General features: G+C 46.8%; 1 protein-coding gene across 1 annotated transcript in view; it reads left to right on the top strand.

The window, feature by feature from the left end:
• BRD1 (bromodomain containing 1) overlaps nt 1–17357 on the top strand; it is a 306498-nt gene that overhangs the window by 7622 nt on the left and 281519 nt on the right. The window contains 1 exon segment of the mRNA XM_030215730.1: nt 11940–13313. Within this exon segment, the coding sequence (XP_030071590.1) occupies nt 11950–13313 (1364 nt within the window). The 5' untranslated portion in view covers nt 11940–11949.

The raw sequence follows: 17357 nt of genomic DNA, 5'->3' as shown, positions 1-17357 counted from the left end.
TCTGATCCTACTCCACCAGTTGAAAGAAGATTGTCTCCACCTGAGAGTCTTTCTTTTTCCTCTTTTGTTCGGGAAATGTCTAAGGACATTCCATTCCCTATGGAGGTTGTGGATGAGCCCAGGGCCGAGATGCTCGAGGTCTTGGATTATCCTTCTCCACCCACAGAGGTTGCAACAGTTCCCTTGCATAACACACTCAGGGAAGTTCTTATGCAAAACTGGTCGTTTCTTCTTTCTAATCCAGTGGTCCTTAAGAAATCTGAGTCCCAATATAGAGTCCATGCAGAGCCTGTCATGGTGAAGTCTCAACTGCCTCACGATTCCATGGTGGTGGACTCTGCTCTCAGAAGAGCCAAGAGTACTAGAGACTATGCCTCGGTGCCCCCAGGAAGAGAGTCTAGGACCTTGGATTCTTTTGGGAGGAAAACGTATCAGGCTGCTCCCTACCCATCTTCAAATCCTTGCTCAAAGCCCACCTCTTCAATGTTGCTTTCGGCACCTAATCTTTATACCTTTCAGGAAATCTAGACTGCCCCTATTTGACTGACTGTGCATTTGTCCTTTAGATTGTAAGCTCTTTTGAGCAGGGACTGTCCTATGTTAAATTGTACAGCGCTGCGTAACCCTAGTAGCGCTTTAGAAATGTCAAGTAGTAGTAGTAGTGCTATGCTCGCCTCCAAGATCCAAACTTATCAGCTCTACATGAGCATCCACTTGCGGAACTTGGTGAGGCAATTGTCCAGTTTGGTCGAAGCCCGTCCTCCGGAGCTCGCCGAACCTTTTCACTAGGTGATCAGGCAGCAGAAGGTGTGTCGTAAATTCCTGGCCAGGGGAACTTACGACACTTTTGATGTGGCATCCCGAGTAGCTGCTCAAGGTATACTGATGCGCAGACTCTCATGGCTGCGTGTCTCTGACCTGGATCATAAGACCCAGCAGCGAATGGCGGATGTTCCATGCCCGGGGGGGGGGGGGGGGGGGATAATCTTTTTGGAGAAAAAGTAGAGGACATGGTCGATCAGATCAAAAAGCACCATGATGCTATGGATTCTCTCTCCCGCCGGGCGTCTTCTGCTACCACCTCCTCATCTAGGAGGTTTTTTTGGAGGGAAGAGGAGTGCTCCCTATTTCTACAATAGGCGTAGGTACACTCCTGCTTCTCGGCAGCCTGTCCAGGCTCAGTCCCAGCGCGCTCGTTCCCATCAACAGCGTGCGACCAAGGCCCCTGCGGCTCCCCAACAAAAGCAAGGGACGGGCTTTTGACTGGCTCCAGTGCAGCATAGCCTCAGAAAAAGTGTCTGTGCCGGACGACTTGCCGGTCGGAGAGAGATTAATATTTTTTCACCAAAGGTGGCCTCTCATAACCTCCGACAGGTTGGATCTTCAAATAGTTCAGTTAGGATACACTCTCAATCTGGAATCCATGCCTCCATATTGTGCACCGGGAGCTCAGTCCTTCAGCTCCCAGCACAAGCAGGTACTTGCAGACGAACTCTCCGCCCTTTTAGAGGCCAATGCGGTCGAATCCGTTCCACCAGGGGAAGAAGGGCTGGGATTCTATTCCAGGTACTTGGGCAAAAGAAAACGGGGGATGCGTCCCATCCTAGACCTAAGGGCCCTGAACAAATTCCTTGTCCGAGAAAAGTTTAGGATGGTTTCCCTAGGCACCCTTCTTCCCATGATTCAGGAAAATGATTGGCTATGCTCTCTGGACTTAAAGGATGCCTATACCTACATTTCAATACTCCCAGCTCTCCAGCTCACAGGAAGTATCTTCGATTTCGGTTGGGAACTCGGCAGTTTCAGTACTGTGTACTGCCCTTTGGCCTTGCATCTGTGCCCAAGGTTTTCACAAAGTGACTGACAGTTGTCGCAGCATCGCTGCACAGACTGGGAGTGCATGTCTTCCCTTGTCTCGACGATTGGCTGGTAAAGAGCACGTCAGAGGCAGGCGCTCTACAGTCCATGCGGATGACTATTCGAGTGCTGGAGCTACTGGGGTTCGTATCAATTATCCCGTCCCATCTTGCCCCGGTTCAGAAATTGGAATTCATTGGAGCTCTGTTGGACACACGGATGTCTCGAGCTTATCTTCCCCAGACAAGGTCAGACAATCTTCTGGGTTTAGTGTCCCTGGCTCGAGCGTCTCAACAGATCACAGCTCAGACGTTGAGACTCTTAGGACACATGGCTTCTACAGTTCATGTAACCCCCATGGCACGCCTGCATATGAGATCAGCTCAATGGACCCTAGCTTCCCAGTGGAGCCAGGCCACAGGGGATCTAGAGGATGTCATCCATCTTTCCACCGACTTTTGCAATTCCCTGCTCTGGTGGACTGTTCGATCCAATCTGACCTTGGGACTTCCATTCCAAATTCCTCAGCCACAAAAAGTGCTGACAACGAATTCATCCTTCCTGGGGTGGGGAGCTCATGTAGATGGGCTTCACACTCAAGGAGTTTGCTCCTTTCAGGAAAAGGGTCTTAAGATCAACCTCCTGGAATTATGAGCGATCTGGAACGCTCTCAAGGCTTTCAGAGATCGGTTGTCCAACCAAATTATTCTAATTCAGACAGACAATCAGGTTGCTATGTATTACACTAACAGGCAGGGAGGCACCGGATCTCGCTCTCTGTGTCAGGAAGCCGTCTGAATGTGGCTTTCGGCGCATCATCACGGCATGTTTCTCCAGGCCACGTATCTGGCAGACGTAAACAGTCTGGCCGACAGGTTGAGCAGCATCATGCAACCTCACGAGTGGCCATTGAACATGGACATAGTCCGCAAGATCTTCTGAGCATGGGGCACCCCCTCGGTGGATCATTTTGCCACTCAGACCAATCACAGTCTCTCAGTTCTATTCCAGACTTCAGGCCCACGACAGACTTGCGTCAGATTCCTTCCTCCTTCATTGGGGGGGGGGGGGGGGGGCAGGCCTTCTGTATGCATATCCTCCCATACCTCTAGTAGGGAAGACTTTGCTGAAACTCAAGCAATACCGTGGAACCATGATTCTGATTGCACCCTTTTGGCCCAGTCAGATCTGGTTCCTCTTCTTCTGGAGTTGTCCTCCGAAGAACCGTGGAGATTGGAGTGTTTTCTGACCCTCATCACCCAGAACGAGGGGCCGCTTCTACATCCCAACCTCCAGTCTCTGGCTCTCATGGCCTGGAAGTTGAGAGCTTAGAGATTGCCTCTTTGTGTAGAGGGTGTCTCTCGTCTTGCTTCCAGGAAAGATTCCACGAAAAAGTGTTATTCTTTCAAATGGAGGAGGTTTGCCATCTGGTGTGACAGCAAGGCCCTAGATCCTTTTCCTTGTCCTACACGGACCCTGCTTGAATACTTTCTACACTTATCAGAGTCTGGTGTCAAGACAACTCCGTAAGAGTTCATCTTAGTGCAATTAGTGCTTATCGTCAACGTGTAGAGGGTAAGCCTATCTCTGGACAGCCTTTAGTAGTTCGCTTTAGGAGAGGTTTGCTTTTGTCAAAGCCCCCTGTCAAACCTCCACCAGTGTCATGGGATCTCAATGTTCTCACCCAGTTGATGAAAGCCACTGAATTCCTGCCATCTGAAGTACTTGACCTGGAAGGTTGTTTTTTTGGTGACTGTTACTTCAGCTCGTAGAGTCAGTGAGCTTCAAGCCTTGGTAGTGCATGCACCTTATATCAAATTTCATCATAACAGAGTAATCCTCCGCACTCACCGTAAGTTCTTGCCGAAGGTGGTGTCGGAGTTCCATCTGAACCAGTCAATTGTCTTGCCGACATTTTTTCATTGACCACATACCCGCCCTGGTGACGACAAGTTGCACACCTTGGACTGTAAGAGAGTATTGGCCTTTTCCATGTCATCAAGCAGATGAAGCCATTACGTATGGGTTGTGTCCATCAACCAGCAGGGGGGAGATAGAGAGTACTCAAATTTCACAGTGCCACATGGTCAGCTAGCTCCACTTCTATTCATTATTCCTATCTCCCCAAGCAGGGTGGTTACAACTTGATCAAGCTCCTTAAAAAATCTGCCTAGGGGTGGCTCCTGGCTTGCCGGGGTGTTAGAGGCTATAGCAGCTTCACTTTAAAGGCACATAGGTTAGCCCTTTCCCTGCCTTACCCATCCCCCCAGTGGATGTGAGCACATTAGTTTCACTTTTCCCTGCTCTTTCCCACTCTATACTTGGTGGATGCAGGCACATTGGTTCGCCTTTCCCACTGTTCTGTACCTCCGGAGTTGATTTGATTGCCTCTTTTGCTGTTTTCTCTACTTTCCTCAGTGTTAAAAAGGAAGAGGTTTTCTTCAGTTTCTACAGCGTGACCGGAGCTTGTATACTTGGTCCAGTGAGGTAAGAGTGTTTCCACCATTTTGAATTTTCTGCCGTTTTTCGGCGATGGCTGCAGAGAGTGTTAAGCGCTGTTCCAAGTGTGGCAAGCGCAGATAAGCAGCGGGGCTCTGTAAAACGTGCTGTTCAGGCGTAAGAGCCGGCCCGAGCATGGCGAGCGATGATTCTTCCCGCTCGGTGGAGCTGGCAGCGGGCGCCATGTTGAAAGCACCACATGGCACGACCCCCGCTGAGGCGGAGGGTCTGGAGACCGGAGGGGGCCCTCGAATTGAGGCGGGCCAAACAGCTACTAGCCCCGGACTGGAACCGGGTGACCAGGGCGAGTTTTTCTCCCATGACTTTGTATTATTGCTTCATAATGCATATATGCTTAAAAGAGCTCAGCCACAGGGGTTTTCTACGACCCCCCTTACTGCCCCTCCGGTGGATGCAGGCCTGGGATTGCCCTCTGAAGCGTTTTTCCCTGATAGCTGGCCGCAAGAGAATCGCAGAAGGGTAAATTCCCCTTCAGAGAGTGGCGCACCGCCCTTTTCCCCCCCGTGGTTGGGATGTGGTGACTCTGAGGGGTCTGGCAGGCCCTCGTGCCAGAGGAAACAAAGGAAGGTGCAGAAGGGCCACTGGATCCAGATGATCCGTCCGCGGTGAGGATTTTCCACCGCGAGGAGCTGCTAGCGCTTATTTCAGATTGTCTTACAGGTCCTCTCTATTGAAGATCCTGGGAGTGGCGTGGCCTCCTCTGGAAATCCGAGGGATGGCAAGTACCAAAAAGCCTGCTCGAACCTTTCCTTTGCATGACTCCATCCAAGAGCTTATTTCAGCTCAATGGGCTGACCCCGAAGGACCTTTGAAAGTTTCCAGGGCTATGGGGCAATTATTCCCTCTGAGTGAGGAGCATTTGGCTCGCTTTGCAATGCCTAAGGTGGATGCCCTAGTCACAGCTGTGACAAAGAGAACTACCCTCCCGGTTGAAGAAGGTGTTGCCCTGAAGGAAATGCAAGACCGTAGACTGGAATCAGCACTTAAACGGTCCTTTGAAATTGCTGGTCTTACTATTCGGGTGTTATGCTGCTGGAGCCTGCCTGGCATGGTTGCAACAGGCAGTGGAACAGGTGATGGAGTGGAGCCCTTGTCTGAAGTGGCTCCGCGAATGGAGTCGGCCTTGTCCTTTTTGGCTGACGCCCTTTAGGATATTGTCAGTGCTTCGGCTAAACAGATGGCTGTAGCAGTGGCGGCTCGCCGTCTTCTGTGGCTACGGCATTGGGTGGCGGACATGGCCTCTAAGCAAAGGTTGGTGAAGTTGCCCTTTCAAGGCCTTCTCCTGTTGGTTGAGGAGTTGGAGAAAATTGTGAAAGGCCTGGGAGATGCTAAACCCCAGCGCTTACCCGAGGATAGGCCGAAGCCTCCCTCCAAGGGTCAGGCGGTTCACTCCTCTTATAGACCTCGCTTCTGTGAAGCTAGAAGGTACCGCCCGGGGCATTCTGCTGGGTCCACTTCTCGTGGCCGGTTTTCAGCAGAGGAACTCCTTTCGCTCGGACAAACGTTCCGCAGCAGCAGGCTCAAGACCTGGAGTTCAAGGGCGACCCTCTCAATGAGGGTGCACCGGCCCCCTCCTCGATTCCTGTTATAGGAGGACGTCTTTCCCTCTTTCTCGAGGAGTGGGCCAAGATTACCTCAGATCAGTGGTTCTTGGACCTGATCAGAGAAGGATACCGAATAGAATTCGATGCCCCGATAAGAGATGTGTTTGTGGAGTCCCGATGCGGTTCTGCCGCCAAACGGGCTGCGGTAGAGGAGACCTTACAAGGCTTGATTCACATTGGGGCGGTTTCCCCTGGTGCCTCCCGCCGATTTCGGCTGCGGCTGCTACTCCATTTACTTTGTGGTGCCGTGAAAAGGTGGGTCTTTTCGCCCTATTCTGGACTTAAAAGAATTAAGTCCCTAAGAGTGCGGCATTTTCACATGGAAACCCTGCGCTCCATCAGTGCGGCGGTACAGCCAGGAGAGTTTCTCACGTCTCTGGACCTGAAAGAAGCTTACTTGCACATTCCAATTTGGCCCCCGCATCAGAAGTTTCTGCGGTTTGTGGTGATGGGAAAACATTTCCAGTTTCAGGCCTTGCCTTTTGGCCTCGCCACAGCTCCCCGAACCTTTTCCAAGATAATGGTGGTAGTAGCTGCTTTTCTCAGGCGAGAAGGTGTCCGGGTTCACCCGTACCTAGACGACTGGCTCATCAGAGCGGACTCCGCAACAGAGAGCCATCAAGATACAGCCAGAGTGGCCTCAGTACTGCAATCTCTGGGCTGGGTCGTCAATGTAGCCAAAAGTCACCTGACCCCCTTGCAATCTCTAGAATATTTGGGGGCACGGTTCGACACAGACTCGGGATATGTATTCCTACCCGAGCAAAGGCGATGCAAGCTTCAGAATCAGGTCCGTCTGCTCCTGAGGATGCCCCGCCCGTGAGCTTGGGACATTGTCCAGCTGTTGGGTTCGATGACGGCCACCTTGGATTTGGTGCCCTGGGCGAGAGCACACCTGAGACCTCTGCAGTATTCCTTGCTTCAACGATGGTCTCTAGTATCTCAGGATTATCAATGCAGACTCTCTTGGCTCCCTGCGGCCTGACTCAACATGGAGTGGTGGCTCTCGGACAGCATGCTGCGGCAAGGAATGCTGCTGGCGCTCCACGATTGGTGCCTAGTGGTGACAGATGCCAGCCTCAAGGGCTGGGGCACATATTGCAAGGGGAAGCATGCCCAGGGTCTTTGGACACCCGACGAGTCGGAGTGGTCCATCAATCGCCTAGAGTTGAAAGCGGTGTTTCAGGCGCTTCTGGCCTTTCAAGTGACCCTGGAAGGATTGGCTGTCAGAGTGATGTCGGACAACAGTGGCCTACATAAACCCACAAGGCGGCACTCAGTGCAGAGCGCTGGCCGCGCAGGCCGAACAGATTTGCCACTGGTCCGAGTTGCATCTACAGTTTCTGTCGGCAGCTCACATTGCAGGTCAGAGCAACGTGCAAGCCGATTATCTAAGCAAGCATCAAATCGATCCAGCGGAATGGGAACTGGCAGACGAAGTATTCCTGCAGATATGTGCCAAATGGGGCAAGCCCGTAATGGATCTTATGGCGACAAGCTCAACTGCCAAAGTCCCGTGCTTTTCAGCAGACGGAGAGATCCTCGCTCTGCCGGGTTGGATGCCTTGGCTCAACCCTGGCTTCTGGGCCTCTGGTATGTGTTCCTTCCGTGGCCCTTGATAGGGCGTGTGCTCCTGCGTTTTCGGCTTCACCCAGGAGAAGTGGTGCTCATCGCCCCGGATTGGCCCAGGGGGCCTTGGTATGCGGACCTCCGATAGATGCTTGTGGAGGCCCCCCTTCCTTTACCTCTGGTACCGAACCTGTTGTCGCAGGGACCGGTGGCCATGGAGGACACCTGCCGTTTTGGTCTTACGGCATGGCTATTGAGAGGGCGCAATTGAGAGGCAAAGGCTATTCCAATAATGTTATTTCCACTCTCCTGCAGGCCCGCAAGCGGTCCACTTCCGTGGCTTATGCCAGGATCTGGCGCCAGTTTGAGGCTTGGTGTGTTTCAAAAGCGATCACACCCATGCGGGCTCCTGTCTCGCTGATTCTGGACTTTTTGCAGGATGGTGTACAAAAAGGCTTGGCCTATAATTCCCTGCGAGTGGCAGCATTGGCCTCCCTTCATGGTAAGGTTGCAGGCGTGTCTTTAGCTGCTCATCCAGATTTGGCACGGTTTCTTAGAGGGGTGCTTCGGCTCCGTCCTCCCGTGCGGGCACCTTGTCCAGCTTGGAACCTGGGGCTAGTTTTGAAGGCTCTGCAGGGTTCTCCTTTTGAGCCGCTACGGCGAGCTTCAGAGAAAGATTTGACACTAAAGGCCGTTTTTCTGGTGGCCATTACTTCGGCGTGACGAGTGTCAGAACTCCAGGCGCTGTCCTGTCGAGACCCATTTCTGCAATTTTCAGAGTCCGGGGTCACGGTTCGTACCGTGCCTTCCTTCATGCCTGAGGTGGTTTCAGCTTTTCACCTAAACCATCCTATTTTTCTACCCTCTTTTGTTAAGGTGGAGTTTCCAGAATCCTTTGGGCAGTTGCACCTGTTGGATGTGCGCAGGACTCTGTTGCAGTATCTGCGAGTTACTAATTCTTTCAGGACCTCTGATCATTTGTTTGTTTTACTAACAGGTTCTCGCTGAGGGTCTCCAGCGTCTAAAGCCACTATTGCCTGCTGGCTCAAAGAAGCTATCTTTTCAGCTTATCTGCTTGCCGGCTGGCCTCCGCCTGTAGCCTTTAAGGCACATTCTACAAGAGCGATTTCTTCCTCTTGGGCTGAAACTGGAGCACTCCTCTCTTCATGAGATTTGCAGTGCAGCAACATGGGCTTCGAAGCTCTCATTTGTCCGACATTACAGGCTGGATGTGGCTGCTAGGAGGGATGCACGTTTTGGAGCACAAGTGCTAGCGCATGGTGTGATTTGTTCCCACCCTATATAGGGATTGCTTTGATACATCCCATACGTAATGGCTTCATCTGCTTGATGGCAAGGAAAGGAAAATTAGGTTCTTACCTTGGTAATTTTCTTTCCTTAGTCATAGCAGATGAAGCCATGAGCCCTCCCTGTATGATTGTATGATGTGAATCTGTTTCAGGATCTGTTCTTGTTTCCTGAAGTTCTAATCCTTCCTTGGGAGAAAGTTGGAAAACAGTCTTCAGGATTCTTGTTCACTTATAGGAGGATGAGTTCATTCCCTCCAGTCCATGTGTAGGTAATCTACAATAGGGTAGAGAAGCATGACTCTAAAGGTGCATAGAGGAGACCTACCTAAAATAGAGTATTTGTACTGGATGCATTCTGATTAAACTGGATACTACTACTCAATTACCTCCCCTTGTTCCTTCTCACCCAGTACTTCCCTTGCCCTTAATTGTCTGTGTTATTTTTAGATTGTAAGCTCTATTGAGCAGGGACTGTCTCTCTATGTCAGGTGTTCAGCGCTGCGTGCGTCTGGTAGCGCTATACAAATGTTAATAATAATAATTGATATCAACAAAGTTGAAATATAAAAAGAATATCAATCCTGTGCCTGAGTATATAAACATAGAATGGCAGAACTCTCATTAATATCTTGCAATTAAGTATATAATTGAAAGAACACAGTTAACTTCACTGTCATGAGTTGAAAAGGATGATGTCAAAATATCACATTCCAAATAATGCCATATTAACAGTATCTGAAATATCAACCTAATGACAATAGTCCTTTAAAGCAGCTAGTTAATTTAGTATCTAGTTAGGATATAGAAAGAAAAGAATTATCATCATTAATGTACAAAATTATAAATATGGTATAACTAGGCATCAAGATATTCAGAGTGTATTGTACTATCATTTATAGATGTTGATTGCAAAATCATAGTGTTATCACAAGGCAAGCAATATAAAATCTAAATATATTGGTCTAAGACTGCCCGTTGGTCATTTGTAGCAAGGAGCTACATAAAAAACGTATAGAACTCCCTGGAGTTTGCATGTCCAGTTCTGGACGCCTTCATGGGTCTGTCTGTGAGGCTTGAACCTAAAGCAACAGGCTGTTGTACTTATGCTGTCAGAAGTGTGTGATCTGGTCAGTGGAGCCCATGCCATGGAAGAACACAGCCTAGGAAAGTATTACATCTATTTCATGGTCCCAAAGAAGGACACTCTTTTCTCTTTACTTTGGACCTTAAGGGCATGAATACTTGTCTGATGGTTCAGCATTTTTGCATGGAGGTTCTCCAGTTGGTGCAACCAGAGGAGTTTCTGACCTCCCCGGACCTGATAGAGGCTTATCTCCACATCTTTATTGCAGCTTACCACCAGAGATATCTGTGCCTCTGTGTGTTGGGGCAGCAGTTCAGTTTCAGGCCTCTTGCCCTTTTGCCTGCTCTTCAGCTTGGAAAAGAGATAATAAAGGGGAGATATGATAGTGTCTATAAAATACTGAATGGAGTGGAACCAGTAGATGTGAATCACTTGTTTATTCTTTCCAAAAATACTAGGACTAGGGAGCATGCAATGAAGCTACTAAATTAATAAATGTTAAAACAAACCAGAAAAAATGTTTCTTCACTCAATGTGTAATTGAACTCTAACACATTCTCTGACAACGAATTCCAAAAGCAGCATAGCAGGGTTTATAAAAGGTGTAGATAATTTCCTTAAAAAAAAAAAAAAAAAGACCATTAGCTATTATTAACATTGACTTAGGATAAGCAGCATAACATCTATTTCACTTTTTTGGGATCTTGCCAGGTATTTGTGACCTGGATTGGCCACTTTTGGAAACAGGATACTGGGCTAGATGGACCTTCGATCTGTCGCAGTATGACAATGCTTATGTAGTTCTTCTCTTTTTCTACTGTTCGACTTTATCTCTAGCTCTGTCTGACTCCTACTTATTTAGGCTTTGAATTTTTTGTTCTTGATCTAAAGTACTGGTAAATATGAGTTATATCAGTATTTTAGAACTAGAACAAAGATCATATTCATATGTGTGTGTACTTATATATACAGTAAAGTCTTGACTATCTGACCTAAATGGGACCGACCTGTTGTCGGATAATTCTGCTAATATGGAAAACAATGGTAACCCCCTGAAAAATACAGAAACAAAGGCAGTAAAAGCAGAGTCCCAGTTCACATTTATGATAAAAATAGGGTCCCGGGTTTGGAAAATGAAAAGAGAAGCTGCATGACGTCACCAAGGGTCTGTCGGATATGCTGGATGGCTGGATCAGTAAACGTTGGATAATCGAGACTGTACTGTATGTACTAGAGAGAGTGAGTGTAAAATGATATATGGTCAAATGTAAGCTTTTATTTTGAAGCTGGAATCGGAGTTGGTATATTTTTACTGACCCAAAATTGGTCCGACTCTGACTCCACAGCCCTGCTGACATCTTAAAATTTGTCTTGTTCCCACATTTTACCACATTGCTTTTTTTTTTTCTTTCATTTTTGCTTTCCTAACCTAGTTTACTAGCTTTTCTTAACTTTTCTAGGTACTGTTGGTTGTCTTCCTCTTTCTGCAATCTCTTGTAGTTTATGAAGGCTAACCACCTTTTTCTTTTTGTATGACAGTAGTGGTAGATTATCCTTTTAAACCAGCCTGTCAGACTGTAATCCTAGAGGGCTGCAAACAATCAGGTTTTTAGGATATACTCAATGAACTCGTTTGAGATATTTAATTACAGTGCTCCCCCTGTATGCAGATTTCTCTGGTATGTATACATTAAAGATATTATGAAAACTAGCCTGGTTTGCAGCCTTCCAGGATTGTTCAGAATCTTTATGGTTCTAGAACTACTGTTCTGGGAGTACCCCTACACAAATGTCCTAAAGTTGAACACACTAGTAGATTTTGAGGCATATTTTCATAGCACTTAGCCTTCCAAAGTTCCATAGAAACCTATGGAACTTTGGAAGGCTAAGTGCTTTGAAAATATGCCTCTTTGTTTTGTAGAATCTATAAAATATTGTTTTCACAGTATATCGACTCGACTTCTCTGACTGTGTGTCTCTGCCTTTAATTTTTAGGTTTTAAAAAATGAGACGGAAAGGAAGATGCCATAGAGTTTCTACAAGACATTCTACTTCTCCAGGCAGTATTAAACACTCCCCTACACGAGAAACATTAACATACGCTCAGGCTCAGAGGATGGTTGAAATTGAAATTGAAGGTCGTTTACACAGGATCAATATATTTGATCCTATAGACATTATATTAGAAGATGATCTTACAGCACAGGAACTGAATGAATGTAACAGCAATAAAGAAAACAGTGAACAACAACCTCAGGTGTGTCCAAGAGCCAAACGGCATAAAAACAGCAAAGTAAAAAAGAAAAACGACGTTCTTCCTAGTGCTTATGGACCTACTACATCAAGTACTCTTCCAGAACCACAAGTGCGCATTGTTGAGTGCAGTCCACCCTCTGCTCCTCGGAGACCTCCAAGTTATTATAAATTCATTGAAAAGTCCCCTGAAGAGCTTGATAAAGAAGTGGAATATGATATGGATGAGGAAGATTATGCATGGCTGGAAATAATAAATGAAAGACGAAAAAATGATGGGCTCTCGGTGGTATCACAGAATATGTTTGAATTCCTTATGGACAGGTTTGAGAAAGAGTCTTACTGTGAGAACCAAAAACAAGGAGATCATCAATCATTAATCGACGAGGATGCAGTTTGCTGTATATGTATGGATGGTGAATGTCAGAACAGCAATGTTATCCTATTTTGTGACATGTGTAATTTAGCAGTACATCAAGAGTGTTATGGGGTGCCATATATACCCGAGGGGCAATGGTTGTGTAGACGCTGTCTACAATCTCGTACCGTGCCGATAGACTGTGCGCTGTGCCCAAACAAAGGAGGTGCCTTTAAAAAGACTGATGATGATCGATGGGGGCATGTTGTATGTGCTCTATGGATTCCAGAAGTTGGCTTTGCTAGTACAGTTTTCATTGAGCCAATTGATGGTGTCCAAAACATTCCCCCAGCAAGGTGGAAGTTAACATGCTACCTCTGTAAACAAAAAGGTGTTGGTGCCTGTATCCAGTGTCATAAAGCCAATTGCTACACAGCATTCCATGTAACATGTGCCCAAAAAGCTGGTTTGTACATGAAAATGGAACCTGTTAGGGAGGTAACTGCCAGTGGCACAATTTTTTCTGTAAAAAAGACAGCATACTGTGATGTTCATACTCCACCTGGATGCACAAGAAGGCCTTTAAATATTTATGAAGAAAGTGAAATAAAAAATGGTATTCATAAAAAAGTGGGGCCAGACAATGCTGTGCGATCAACATCAAAAGTGAAAAGAAAGGCAAAGAAGCTTAAGAAAGCATTAGCTGAAGCCTGTACGATTATGCCAACAGTTACAATTCCTTATATCCCCCCTCAGAGGTAAGTTTTAGCCTTAAAGATATAGAACAAAATTTCTGGATAGTTTGTACCACCAGGAGTCTTTTAGAAACCATTGTTATGGAATTTGATGTGATTATAAGAAATTATCTAATTCAGTTTTATCCTATCCTATATAATAATTCTCACCTCCAACAGGATGTGCTTGGGACCGTGCCTGCCGGAAGTGGTCTGCTAGGCAGGCATGCTCTGACCTCAGTGACATCAGTGACAGACAATTTGGCAAAGCAAAACAATCTGAGTGCTGGCCATTAGGACACAGGATTGATAGGAGAGTTTTAAAAGACTGAAGGAACCGAAAGTGTTAAATGTGGGGAGGGGGGGAGTTCTGAACCACTGAAAGACATGAACATTTGGGAACAATCTGAATGCTGGCCATTAGCACACAGGGTACATAGGAGAGTTTTAAAAGACTGAAGGAACCAAAAGTGTTCGGGGGGAGTTCTGAATGAATGAAAGAAATGAAAATTTACGAGAGGAACACAATCTGAATGCCGGGCATTTGTACACAGGGTAGATAGGACACTTTTTTTTTTAAAAATGAAGTACATGAAAGTATTACATCTTGGGGGAGGGGTGAGGAGGAAAGCGTTGGGGTATCCGGATACTGGGCGTTAGGGCCACGGGGGTACATAGACGTTTGAAAGCCTTAAGGAACCCAAAGTGTGGGAAGGAGGAGAAAAAGGAGGGGAGGGAACGGGGTGAGGGGCATTAGGAACAGGGGAAGGGGCCCTGTCACACACTCTCATTCTCACACACACACACACTGTCACACACCCGCACATTCGCTCTGGCTCTCTCTCTCAAACATACACACTCCCAGGAAAACCTTGCTAGCGCCCGTTTCATTTGTTCCAGAAACGGGCCTTTTTTACTAGTAGATAATAATTTCACAGGACAGTAGTATAACTGAATACTCTTGGTTTTGAGCCTAACTTAAAAAAAAAAATATGATACAAGCACATTCTTCCTTGCCTATTTCAGTTTTCTGGAACATATTTCTAGACCAGCCTGTTGTATTAAAAGAAATATCTATGTTCTGTGTACCACCGACCACTCCAGTAAGTTACAGAAGTGGTCCCTTTCTAGGCCTGTCCAACATTATGTGACACCATAGAATCTCTACACAAACTATATGTGACTTGCTGATGGGATTCAGGATTGTAAGAGTGAGCTCTTTTTTTATAGTGGAAACATGGGTCAGGTAGGGAGATGGAGTGACTTAGGGCCAGATGCACTAAACTTAACGAGCCATTAACGAGCAAGTAGTAAACCCTGGCATGCACTAAAGGCTTCTCCCAGCCATTTTCCGATCACAGTAGCAGCTAACGAAAACGGAATGCAAATGAGCAAATTAGTATTGTAATGTGTAGAAACTGTATTGTAATTACATAAGTAATGCCATACTGGGAAAAGACCAAGGGTCCATTGAGCCCAGCATTCTGTCCGTGACAGCGGCCAATCCAGGCCAAGGGCACCTGGCAAGCTTCCCAAACGTACAAACATTCTATACATGTTATTCCTGGAATTGTGGATTTTTCCAAGTCCGTTTAGTAGCGGTTTATGGACTTGTCCTTTAGGAAACCGTCCAACCCCTTTTTAAACTCTGCCAAGCTAACTGCCTTCACCACTTTCTCCGGCAACGAATTCCAGAGTTTAATTACACGTTGGGTGAAGAAAAATTTTCTCCGATTTTGTTTTAAATTTACTATACTGTAGTTTCATCGCATGCCCCCTAGTCCTAGTATTTTTGGAAAGCGTGAACAGACTCTTCACATCCACCTGTTCCACTCCACTCATTATTTTATATACCTCTATCATGTCTCCCCTCAGCCGTCTCTTCTCCAAGCTGAATAGCCTAGCCTCCTTAATCTTTCTTCATAGGGAAGTCGTCCCATCCCCGCTATCATTTTAGTCGCCCTTCACTGCACCTTTTCCAATTCTACTATATCTTTCTTGAGATGCGACGACCAGAATTGAACACAATACTCAAGGTGCGGTCGCACCATGGAGCGATACAACGGCATTATAACATCCTCGCACCTGTTTTCCATACCTTTCCTAATAATACCCAACATTCTATTCGCTTTCCTAGCCGCAGCAGCACACTGAGCAGAAGGTTTCAGTGTATTATCGACGACGACACCCAAATCCCTTTTTTGGTCCGTAACTCCTAACGTGGAACCTTGCATGATGTAGCTATAATTCGGGTTCTTTTTTCCCACATGCATCACCTTGCACTTGCTCACATTAAACGTCATCTGCCATTCAGCCGACCAGTCTCGTAAGGTCCTCTTGTAATTTTTCACAATCCTGTCGCGGTTTAACGACTTTGAATAACTTTGTATCATCAGCAAATTTAATTACCTAGCTAGTTACTCCCATTTCTAAATCATTTATAAATATATTAAAAAGTAGCGGTCCTAGCACAGACCCCTGAGGAACCCCACTAACTACCCTTCTCCATTGTGAATACTGCCCATTTAGCCCCACTCTCTGTTTCCTATCCTTCAACCAGTTTTTAATCCACAATAGGACATTTCCTCCTATCCCATGACCCTCCAATTTCCTCTGTAGCCTTTCATGAGGTACCTTGTCAAACGCCTTTTGAAAATCCAGATACACAATATCAGCCGGCTCCCCTTTGTCCACATGTTTGTTTAGTCCTTCAAAGAATTGAAGTAAATTGGTCAGGCAAGATTTCCCCACACAAAAGCAGTGCTGACTTGGTCTCAGTAATCCATGACCTCGGATGTGCTCTGTAATTTTGTTTTTAATAATAGCCTCTACCATTTTCCCCGGAACTGATGTCAAACTCACCGGTCTATAATTTCCTGGATCTCCCCTGGAGCCTTTTTTAAAAATGGGCGTTTCATTGGCTACCCTCCAATCTTCCGGTACCACGCTCGATTTTAAGGAAAAGTTGCATATCACTAGCAGTAGCTCCGCAAGCTCATTTTTCAGTTCTATCAGTACTCTAGGATGAATACCATCCGGTCCAGGAGATTTGCTACTCTTCAGTTTGCCGAACTGCCCCATTACGTGCTCCAGGTTTACCGTGAAGTCAGTAAGTTTCTCCGACTCGCCCGCTTGAAATACCATTTCCGACACCGGTATCCCACCCAAATCTTCCTCGGTGAAGACCGAAGCAAAGAATTCATTCAGTCTCTCCGCTACGTCTTTGTCTTCCTTGATCACTCCTTTTACCCCTCGGTCATCCAGCGGCCCAACCAATGCACTACCATTTTCTGATTCCCTTATCGTGGAAGCTCCTAACGGGAGGTCTGCACCTCTTGTTGGGGCTGCTGTGAGGGAATCGGAAAGAAAATAAAAACCCATCCAAGTGCTCGTCAGGGACGTCTAACACGAGCTGGATGTCTTTCTGCAGCTTTTGTGATGGGTGTCCTTCTTGGACGTGTTTTTCTTATACACAATTAGGAAGGACTTCTCTGAAGAAAAAAAAAAAGGATGTCCCTGTTTTTCTTACCTGCCTAACTGACCACAAGCACAGTTCTCTCAACAGTTTCCTCCAAGGTTGTTTCAGCTTGCGCACCCCCCCCCCCCCCCCCCACAAGATCGGAACGTGCGAGGTTGTCCAAATTAAAACTTTTTGGATGTCCCTCCCTCCAGGTCTCTCAGCCAGTCCCAGCGCTTTAGCTGTTAGCAGTATCAGCTAAACGCGCTTTGATTGGCTGAGAGAGACCTGGAGGGAGGGACCTCCAAAAAGTTTTGATTTGGACGTCCTCGCACGTCCCGATCCCGTGTGTGTGTGGGGGGGGGGGGGGCAAGCTGAAAACAACCTTGGAGGGGACTGTTGAGAGAACTGTGCTTGTGGTCAGTTCAGGCAGGTAGAAAAACAGGGACGTCTTTTTTTTTTTTTTTTTTTTTTTTCTTCAGAGAAGTCCTCCTCCTGATACTTTTTGGATGTCCCTCCCTCCAGGTCTCTCTCAGCCAATCCCAGCGTGTTTAGCTGTTACCAGTATCAGCTAAACGCGCTGGGATTGGCTGAGAGAGACCTGGAGGGAG

The sequence above is a fragment of the Microcaecilia unicolor genome, chromosome 10 (genome assembly GCF_901765095.1).
Source record: "Microcaecilia unicolor chromosome 10, aMicUni1.1, whole genome shotgun sequence".
NCBI lineage: Eukaryota > Metazoa > Chordata > Amphibia > Gymnophiona > Siphonopidae > Microcaecilia > Microcaecilia unicolor.
The sequence above is the reverse complement of the archived record's forward strand: the minus strand, read 5'-3'. Positions and strand labels throughout refer to the sequence as shown.